This window comes from Morus notabilis, unplaced genomic scaffold (assembly GCF_000414095.1).
Source record: "Morus notabilis unplaced genomic scaffold, ASM41409v2 Scaffold73, whole genome shotgun sequence".
Lineage (NCBI taxonomy): Eukaryota > Viridiplantae > Streptophyta > Magnoliopsida > Rosales > Moraceae > Morus > Morus notabilis.
This window is the reverse complement of record NW_010358777.1, coordinates 432438-441054: the sequence shown is the minus strand read 5'-3', so window position 1 is coordinate 441054 and position 8617 is coordinate 432438. Positions and strand designations below refer to the sequence as shown.

At 31.6% G+C, this 8617-nt stretch overlaps 1 protein-coding gene across 2 annotated transcripts in view; it reads right to left on the bottom strand.

Moving 5' to 3' along the window:
• Positions 1-653, bottom strand: part of LOC21409117 (truncated transcription factor CAULIFLOWER D) — a 10316-nt gene extending 9663 nt beyond the window's left edge. The window contains exons 1-2 of one of the 2 annotated variants that reach the window (XM_024162537.1): positions 302-653; positions 53-163 (exon numbers count right to left, since the gene is read on the bottom strand). In XM_024162537.1, coding sequence (XP_024018305.1) covers positions 53-163; positions 302-375 — 185 coding nt within the window. In that variant the 5' untranslated portion in view covers positions 376-653. The remainder of the gene's footprint in view (positions 1-52; positions 164-301) is intronic. The other variant, XM_024162538.1, reaches the window with a different exon arrangement.
• Between the last annotated feature and the right edge of the window lie 7964 nt (positions 654-8617).

The following is an 8617-nucleotide window of genomic DNA, read 5'->3' as shown; positions in this document are numbered from 1 at the left end:
ACATATATATATATATATAATATATATATGTATATATATATATATAATATACCTAGGGCCACTGCAGAACTCATAGAGCTTGCCACGATTGGAGAAAATGATAAGTCCAACCTCAGCGTCGCAAAGAACCGAGAGCTCATAAGCCTTCTTCAGAAGCCCATTCCTTCTCATATATATATATATAATATACCTAGGGCCACTGCAGAACTCATAGAGCTTGCCACGATTGGAGAAAATGATAAGTCCAACCTCAGCGTCGCAAAGAACCGAGAGCTCATAAGCCTTCTTCAGAAGCCCATTCCTTCTCTTTGCAAAAGTGACTTGCCGGTTTATCTTATTCTCAATTCTCTTCAGCTCCACCTTACCCCTTCCCATATTCTCTAGCTACCTAAATTTATATTATGATCTATTAATATTCCTCTTTCCAAATTCAATATTAATCCACTAAACCTTGTACTATCCTTATATGATCTTCTTCTTCCTCTTTAGGGTAAGCTTTCTGCTCCTCAGATCTTTTGAGAACCCGTACGACTACATATATATAGAGCCCTAAATATATATTTATATAGTAAGCGATCCCTAGAGAGAGAAGGGGAAAAAAAAAAAAAAAAACAAGTTTTAGAGAATAATATTGTGCTAATCCTTCATGGGGTTCTGTTGGCTCGTTGGTTATATACTTACATTTATATAATTAGTTTTTAAGACGCCAAGAAAAGTAAAAAGGGAGACGAAACCGGTACAGTTACTATTACCAATTTTACAGTTGTTTCTTATACTTAGGTTATTATGTAAAGATAATTTAAATAAATAAATGCGTACAGTTCCTCTGACTTTCTACTTTTTAATTTTCGTTTTGTGTCTTTTACTACACAAAGTGATGAAATACGTCAAGTCTAATCCTAGACATTCCTATCTTTAGGGTTGCTACGTGTCAACATTGCAACGCTGATGACCCCTTCTGCCATAACAAGTGGCTAAGATTTTACCTTCTTGTGGACGATTATGTCCATTATCAGATTAGTTAATTGGTATGTACTCCCGGTGAAAAGAAGTCACGCCTGCAGCTGAAAATTTGAGCCGACTCAGATAGGATTTGGCAACCAATCGGGATTTTCAAGCCGGGCCGCCCTAAAAGAAAGAGGGCCGGATGGAAACCCAATTGTCGGTCCTAAACTTAATAAAGAAAATTTAAAAATTCTTAATAAAAAAAAAATCTTAAACCGGTCTGGACTTTAACCGAAAACACTTCTGAGCCTAGACTATCATTCATGTCTAAATATTAAAGTATCGTTCATTTTATCAATTTAAATTTTATAATAGTATAAAATTTTTAAAAACAGTCACATTTAATTTTTTTACTATAGTAAAAAATTCTTACATAAAGTCGCATATCAACTTGAATTAAAAACTCGAATCAGCGAATTAAACGGGCTCAAATCGGATTGGAATCGTAGTAATATAATTCTAAAGTGCTTTATTTTATTTTTCTTTTTTCAGAAATTGTAGTAAATAATAGCTTATGAAACTAAATTAAGTAAGTAACATATTTTAAAACTATTTAAAGTACGTAATAATTTATCGTGTAAATGTTTCATTTGTGATTGGTAAAAAAAATAATTTATGTACTAAAAAATATTTATTTACATAAGAAAAAATCTTTTTACCAACCGTGAAAAGAAAATTTACGTAAAAAAAAAATATTTTTATTAATTGTAAATAAAATAATTACACAGAAACTATTATTTATTTTAAATAATTTTAAAATCTTTTATTTATTCAATTTAGTTTCATAAATCAGCAATTATATATACTACATTCTCCTTTTTTAAAACTAATTAGTACTTCAATTTTGATTAGAACATTCTCTCTCCATGAAGAATCCGCTTTGTTTATCAAACCTATCTCCCCGTTCTCTCATAGGCGAACCACTAAAGCATCCTTGACCAATAGTATTATCAAATGATCCTCAGATAGTACATGAGTCTAGAATTTTATCTCTTACTTTTAATTAATATCCTTTTAGTCAAATAACTATATTAGTCAAAAGGATATTAATAAAAAGTCAAGGATAAAAATCAAGACTAATGCACTCTTAAAGTAAGTTCAATAATTCTCTCATTACCCGAAAACACTTTGGGCCTAGACTATCCGCCATGTCCGAACACTAAAGCAGACCAAGTCGGACTGGGGTCGTAGTAATATAATTTCTAAGAGAAAATTGCTGAACTTACCCTTAGAGTACATGAGTCTAAATTTTTATCTCTTACGTTTAATTAATACCTTTTTTTGTCTCTTACGTTTAATTATTTGATTAATTAATACCCTAATAATCGTCCTTCCCTTTGAAGAAATCCCTATATCGATCCTCATCTTTCAGCTTTTCGTCATTACAAGCGAAGTCTTCTAACATATATAGTATTATGTATATCATCAAGTTGGTTGATCCCGTTGCCGATAGAGACTGATATTTTTACCCTACATATAAAATACAACGTTTCTATAATATATTATGTTATATTAAGAAAAAAAAAATTACATTGTATCTCTGACTTACAGGATTTTTTTTATTTTTTTTTTTGGAAAAACATTGATCAACTCCATTGGAAATCTTCAAGGAGATCATAATGTGCGTGAAAGTTTGCCGATAGAGACTGATATTTTTACCCTACATATAAAATACAACGTTTCTATAATATATTATGTTATATTAAGAAAAAAAAAATTACATTGTATCTCTGACTTACAGGATTTTTTTTATTTTTTATTTTTTTTGGAAAAACATTGATCAACTCCATTGGAAATCTTCAAGGAGATCATAATGTCCGTGAAAGTTTGTGTACCCTTCACGGTCTAGAGTTAATGATTTTTAACAAAAAGAAAACAAACTAGCAAACTTATTAGAAACTTTATATATATATATATATATTTTTTTTTTTTTTCCTAGCTAATATTGGACCTTCAAGTTTACGCGATCTGAAATGACAAAAATAAAAATTATAACAAAAAATTAATCAGCTTAGTTGATTTCTTTGAAAGTGTGAATTGGTATTCTTTGAGGGGTAGTATAGAACTTCAGTGCATAATGGGACATATACATAATGCATTGTTAGACAACACGTGAAGAACCCATTTAGGGGACAAGATTTGTCATTTGTGGTCCTCAAAAGCAACAACTTAACCGGACTACCTCACCATTTAGTTGAGGAAAACCCATGATGAATTTACTGAGACCTATATATGTGTGTGTGTGTGGTATCTTGTAGTGTTACTTTTTCCTTAATTTGTTCAGGTAATGAGCGATGTTGTAAACTGACCAAAATAGACAATTTTCAGTTGTCAATTTACTTATGCTCACTAATAAAAGGAAAGGAGTAGATGTCGGGTTTTACATGTCGTCTGTAAGGACGAAATGTCTAATATTACTATAGATGTCGCCCGTAAAATATTCGAAATTACAATAAAGCATCTTTGTAATTTAGACAAATTACTACGTAGGCGTAAAGAGCTCTTACAATGACCTCCTAGCTAGACAAAGTTAAGCATCTGTACTTTGGAAATTAGATAAATGTTGCTTTCATAATGGACAGTAGTACTGTCACTACTTTTAAATTTTTAGTAATACTTTCACTTGACACATTAGGAATAATTAGCAGAAAATGAAAGCGTCATTTTGTTGAACACGTGTGGAAAATAAAGTACTGGCTTTTTAATATTTGTCGACTAAATTATTGACGAGCATTTACCCTTAGATGTTGCAATATTGCTAACTAGCTAAATTGTTTCATGCCTGTGTAGACGCGTGGGTGGTTGATATCAATCAAGATATATCCAAGTATTGATGGATTATACCTTTTGCCATATATATATATATATATATATAATATAGGCCGGCAAATGAAACATACCAAGTATTGTATTGAGGTTATACAAGGATTCCACATTTAATTTGCATGTTATTTGTTAGTTGAGAATTATCATGCTTAATTAAGAGACGCCAAATTCCAAGCCAAAACAAAAGGAATCAAGTCAAACCATTCAAGTAAAACGAGAGATGTATATATTAGTTTTTTTTTCTTTCTTTCTTTCTTTTCCTAAGAAGAGAAGCTATAACATTCATTCCCATGATGTGTAAAAGAATCACTTTCAAGAAATAATATTAATATATGCATACTTGGTAAAGAAAACCATATGCTCCATCAGCCAAATGATAAAACATAAATATAACTAACTTGTCGATATATCATGTGACACATACATACATTGTGAGCCATATATATATATATATATATATATATATATGTATATATCTACATTAGATCAACGATTAAATGCTGGTGGAATACTAAAGAATACTAGAGTGAGGTCATTATTTTGAAAAATTATTAGATCATGATACTAGTATAAGTATCATTATCGGCTTTATGAGTTTTTTTTTTCCCTCTGACAATACTGTGTAATACGTTAGAAAAGCATGTGAGTTAGGATTTTCTCCTAGCGAAAAGAAAGGAGGAGATCATCTCCACACTAAGAACTATCGATAGATTTTCATTTTTTTTTATCAGATGTAACAGTCAAAACTGAGTACTATTTACTGATAAAATTCAATAAAATGTCCTATCATAAAAGGACCCAATAAAAAGTCTCAAATTATACGTGAAAATTAAAAACTATTGAAAAGGAAACCTAAGCATGTACTTAGGGTCAAAGACTCCAAAGCATCCAAAGATCCAAATAGGTTGGATTAGAATTGGTTTTTTTCTTAAACCTAGTATAAGCGTTGGCACAAAGCCGATAATGATGCCTTTGCCAGGAAGAAAAGGGCAAAAAGAAAACAAAAAAGAAAACAAAATAATAATAAAAGAATTAACTACGTGTCGTGTCACTATTGGATGACGTGAGTGAACTATTTCCTTGTTGACGAAAATGCAACGTACTGTAGTGCATGCGCAGCGTCTAACCAATCAAACATACGACCGTCCGCACAAGTCACTGTACTGTGACGTGCACTGTGCTTTTAGTACACGTGTCAACCGCTGATACGGTACACTATTTTTACTTTTCTTTAAGATACGAAATTAGATTTTTTTATTTTTATTTACTGGGCGGAAAATTATGGGGAACTGGGTCTTAGAATTAACCTTTATTTTTTTGTTGTTGCTTTTTCCCACTTTATTCCCTTTATCCTAGTTGTAAGTAAAGTATAATATTTCCCGACAAGAATTTTCTTTTCGAAAAATCATTCTAATGTACAGAAAGCAAGTCGAGCTGACCAGTACTACTTTAACCGATTAATATTAGAACCGTACATTTTCTAAAGAAATCTATTTATAGAATTTGTTTTCAATCCGATTCCATAATGTAACCCAAAAAAAAAAGGAGTCTAATATGATACTTATTTATGCAACAATAATTTTGAAAATGTGCAATACTGATCTACAATAAAATTCTAATTTGTTTTTTCACTAGAAGAACTAAGAAGATGGTTCATGGTTCATTTTGTTTATAATTTCAAAAAAAAAATAATAGAATTTGACTCAATTCTACATAAAAGTTGAACTCAATTTTACTCTTAAAATTACAAATTCAGTGCCGCATAATCTGTTAACTTGAAAAGGATCTTAAAGTGAGATTCTTGAGTATCAAAAACTTTAACACATCTTGAGAAAAGAAGAAAAAAAAAAAAAACTACCGTTTGTACCACCTTATTGATGATATAGTAAATTTTGCTTCTTATAAATACTTTATAAAGTTTTTAAGATAAAGCTAATACTGTGTTATATGTGGAACTGTATATATAAACTGAAGTTTGAGTATTATGGCCTTTTTTTAAGGGAAACAATGAGATATTATTATACGGTTAAATCAGTCAAAATATCTGAGGCTACATATAATGGAATAGTCTCGATATCTGTAAAAATATAAAAATTATTATTGGTCCACCTCCTAACGGCTTAAGTTTTTGGGATGGATTGTTAAACTAACAAAGTATCAGAGTGAGAGGTCTTGAGTTTAAACTCTCGTAATTGTACTTTTTATTCCTATTTAAATTGTCACTATGTGTTTGGTCTTTAATATATATCGATTTACGTGTTAGGCTTTCTAATTAATTTACCCACACAATTGTTCATTGTCCAACCCACACGTGAAAGAGAGTGTTAAAATATAAAAATTATTGTTAGCACACCTCCGAACAGCTTAATCTTTTGGAATGGATAGGTAAACTAACAATATTTAAATCAATTAAATTTCCGCACAAGATCCAGAATCGAATTAGCCAACAATTGGACCATCCTATTTCCCAATCGAAAAATATGACAGAATTGCACTTACCAAACTAACCTCATCTGTTTCAGCGAACGAGCAAGTTCAAACCTTCCCTTAATGTAAGTCCTTCTGCACTTGAGGGGAGGAAAATCGTGGAATTCTGTTGGTCAGACACGCCTGAACAACTTCACATGAGTGTTTAATAACTCTACCAATGCCAATAAATTCAACGCCCTTCTTCACAATAGCATCAATATCGAGTTTAAAGCTCCCCTAGATTGGTGCATAATATCAGCATTGACGGAGTGGGGTAACAGATTACCCTCTGGAGTTACTTTTTTTTTGCTTTTTTACAGCTTCGTTCCTTGATACCAAACTTGGAGGATTTCTAAAATTTAACACTGGATAATTACATTATTATCGCATAATAAATGAAAATTTTATATATATTGATACATTAATTACAAAACATTTTAATTTTCAATTGGTTTTAATAGTAGTGAATACTAAATAAGATATTTTTGCATATGATAAATATAATATAATTATATGTGTAAAATTTTAAGTATCATGCGATTGATACACGATTACTTAATTATGTTAAATTTTATAAATCATTCATCAACTTTAGTCTCAAGAACCAAAAATAAATTTAAAACAAAAACAAAATACAACAAAAGTTTATGGAGTAATCTATTAATTAAAAGTTTAGGTATTAAAATGTCACGACATAATTTAGGGACTAACATCGAATAACCCTACACTTTGTTGGCATAACATAGGACCTTATCTTTATGGTTACCATGAATATTAAACTCAAAAGCTTTGAAAGGTATCTTTGACCATAAAACACGAACTTTTCTTTTCAAGCCATATTTATGCTTTTTAAATAGACACGAATTATAAAAGATGTGGAATAAGTTCTATTTCATTATCTTGTTTTAATTTTGTTCCGTTGAGTTTTATCCAATATTTCAGATCACTTGGAGAAGCTGACTGATTCTCTTTGCTTGAATGAGAAATAGTGTTTTTAAAGTTGGTACGTGAATATACCACTTGTATGGAAAGATTTGAGAACCAAGAACAAAAAGATAAAAACGTAAGGTTTCGCGAGGTTCTTGCTATGCCACCCCCATTTTTCTTCCTTAGGGCCAAAGTCCAGCATAGGCCTTGAACTGGCCATTGGATCTCTGCCCTAAGGGAGGGGACGGTGCACAATTTTGGTTTGCAGTTGGAGAATGATCGGATAGATGAAGGTGATTTGTGGTCAATGATTCTCGGCAATTGTGGATTGAGATCACAACTCTGGGAAGTCGGTGATCAAAGGATGGGGCTAGTTCGTCGAAGGGAGGAGGTCCTTTGGTGGTGGCCGTGTTCATTTTCTTCGGATCATGGTGAAATCTCCATTTTTTACTTTGTTTAGTTTGTTTTTGTCCAATAAGCGTGACGGAATCTCCGTCGCTTCAACATTATATAATTTATTTTTGTATGATTTTCCCGCAAGTCATTTTTATGATTTTCCCGCAAGAGTCATTTCTTTGCGGTGTTTGTCATGGTCTTAGTATTGTAGGTCCTTTCTGTTGGTCTCCGAATCGAATTCGGATGCGGAAGCGTGGTGGTGCGGGGAGGCGGATCGTGTATAACAAAAATTTTTAAAAAACTTTTGAGATACTCTATAGATTATATTAATTTATGCACAAATAAATTAATCTCATTAATTCATTTATTTGAACTCAATTAGGAAAAATACCTGGAAGCCGACTCGGATGATAACTTGAGTTCTTTGACCTCGAACAATCCTTGCTCCAAAACTTTGTGTTTAGAAAACCAATGTCTTCTACGTCAATTCCTAGAATCCACGAAGACGTGTGTGTGGGCACACATGAGACAAAACGGATTACAATAAACACTCGAATTTTCACAAACACCAACGCATGCACGATGTGGAATTTTTGGAGAAAAAATGTTTCCTTTTTTCTATAGAGAAATTTCGGCCACCTCTAAAATTAGGGCAAAAAATCATTCCAAAAATTGTCTCAAAAATAGTATTTATAGAGTAGAAGTCAAACTTCTAGAAGGAATCCAATCTCTATCTCTAAGATAAAGCTTGTTAATTATCTCCTCTTTGAATTTTAAACAAAATCTCATATTCCCTTATCCCTTAGTGTGGCCGGCCAAGATGGGGATTCTCATCCCTGTGTGGCGCCAATATCAGATAGGGAAGGAAGAGAAAATCATCATTTATCCTGTAGTCCAATTCTGACTCAAATTCAAATTTCAATTTAAGTCAAACTTAAATTAATTTGAATTCTAAATTGAACAACTTATCAAATAAGTTTAAAAGGATAAATTT